Below are 2,251 nucleotides of genomic sequence, written 5' to 3' on the forward strand. Positions count from 1 at the left end.
TAAAAGAAAGGAAACGTGCATGTGCACGTTTCCTCAAGAAAAAAAAAAGAAAAAAGAAAACGGGAGAACAAAAGGAAAAATCAGAAGGAAAATTTCTAGAGAGCTATCACATACTTTTGAGAAAAGTGAATGATAACTATAGGTGGCATCCCTATTCATCCATCTCATGTGTTGAGAAACCCATTAGAACGCCCACACGTTCGAGTTCACGTTAATCCGGAGATACGTTGAGAAAGAATCGTGGTGTTCTTGGAATTGAAGAGGTCAAGACGGTGTTAGAGGAGTAAAAGATTTACGTCCTAATCGAACGACGGTCAAATCCTCATTCCTTTCTTTAATATCTTTGTAGTTAAATTAACATGAAATAATGATTGCATTAAATTTTAATTTATGTGATTTGATCGATACCACGCTTTCGCACAATTTTTTTTGAAAATCCGGTTTGAGAAACCAACATTACTAACAAAAAAATGACAAATTAAAATTAGTGTTACTAGTATTATTTATTTAATTTAGTACTCATGATATAATTGTACGAATAAGTTATTATTTACCTCATAATAAGACTGGGCAAAACCGAAAATGAAATCTATGGCACCTTCAAAGTGGCAATTGCTGAAATAATGTCGGCCTGTTGCATCCCACAAAGTATCTTGAAAGCCTATGAACCCACATTCAATAAATGCGGATTTGTCACCATATATTCTTGCTGCCAACGCCTGTTTTACATGGCTTCCCGCACTAATTCCAATGTCGTTGATATCTGAAGGACCCTGTGCACGATTATAGGAGTTCTGCAACAATATTCATTAGAGATTATGATATATAGATCAATACTCGGAATACCAATATATATAATCAACTTATAATATAAAGCAAAATTCATTAAACACAGGATAATTATTTAATTAGTGTATATATATGATCATTGAAAATTCGTCCATATATGAATGAGTTTTCAATAATTATGTTTTTATCGATAGTCACCCATTAAATATAACAATTTGATGATACGTATATTCAGACCTTGAATGAAATGCCCTTCGCAACCACATTATCTGAGCTGGACGAGAATGTAGCGCTGGTATCTGTTCTTTCATGGTCAAAAAACGTAACAATTGTCTTCTCACGACCTAGTCCTTGAAGAAAAATATATGATTTGTCTGGTGGAATAGTTACCTTCTCTCTGTCAGATAAATTCATCAAAAATCAAATAAGATGATCATATAAAAGAACATGAAATACAATGGCAATTAAAAGAGTGCAATTAACATACATAACGCATATTAAAAATTTCACTTGTAAGGGTCGATTATAAAGCAAAATTATAAGTATTGCTCGTGCATAATTATTCTTTACTTTTTTTCCCTTCGCTATAACTAAGTGACGTTATTAGACTAAGTACTAATACGGTTCATCAAGTAATGCATGTAAAGCTATAGTGCTACGTACGTGTATATGCCTCGAGAAATTTTTATTTTTATCCAGTCATGGTTGCCGGAAGGTATGGAATCTATGGCTGCCTGTATAGTTTTGAACTTTCCGCTGCCATTCTGATCGACGGTAATAATTGCAGATGCTACGTCGGAATTATTGACATTTTCGCTTCTACCACGGCGATCAGCATTAATGTTAATGTTTCTGAAAGCTACCGAAGAGTTGGCGATATTGAATAGTATGAAAACGAAAAGAAAAGGCGGAAGAAACTGCATTTTGGTTTGAGAGTGTCTGTTATGATCAGTTTGGAACTGAGGCTTTCGCTAGGACACAATGGTCTAAATATGAAACTATAGGAATAGTGTATGTGTATATATGTATACTATTGGCGTTTGCTTTGTTGCCTCATTAATTCGGATTCTTCATCCATTTTTAGAAATTTCCATTTTGTTTTTGTGAGAAAAGGTGCACAAAGATCTAGCATGTTACCTATTTACTGTTTTACTAAGAAGCATTAATATCTATCGATACTTAATGAAGGTATCTTTTTCCATAAAAAAAAAAAAAAACGGAATCTTTTTTTTTCTTTTTAACCGTCATATGCTAATATGCTATATAATCATGAAGTCTGGTGTAGGTATACTACTTCTTTTGTAAAAAAGGAAAAAAAAAAAAATGATATGTTAAAAGTTTATTTCTAGAAAGAGGGCGGGTGACCCGAACATATTGGGAAAGAAGAATCTAAATTGTCCTTTCCTTATAATAAAAAAAGTCGAAGAATCCTATTGGGATCCGGAAATCACGTGCCCATATT

The 2,251-nt window shown here is 33.2% G+C and overlaps 1 protein-coding gene across 1 annotated transcript in view; it reads right to left on the reverse strand.

Moving 5' to 3' along the window:
* The window catches only part of LOC21401869 (putative pectinesterase 10), a 3,952-nt gene extending 2,240 nt beyond the window's left edge, over positions 1-1,712 (reverse strand). The window contains 3 exon segments of the mRNA XM_024163349.1: positions 555-794; positions 1,027-1,186; positions 1,453-1,712. Coding sequence (XP_024019117.1) covers positions 555-794; positions 1,027-1,186; positions 1,453-1,712 — 660 coding nt within the window.
* Between the last annotated feature and the right edge of the window lie 539 nt (positions 1,713-2,251).

Source organism: Morus notabilis, unplaced genomic scaffold (genome assembly GCF_000414095.1).
Source record: "Morus notabilis unplaced genomic scaffold, ASM41409v2 Scaffold322, whole genome shotgun sequence".
Classification (NCBI taxonomy): Eukaryota; Viridiplantae; Streptophyta; class Magnoliopsida; order Rosales; family Moraceae; genus Morus; species Morus notabilis.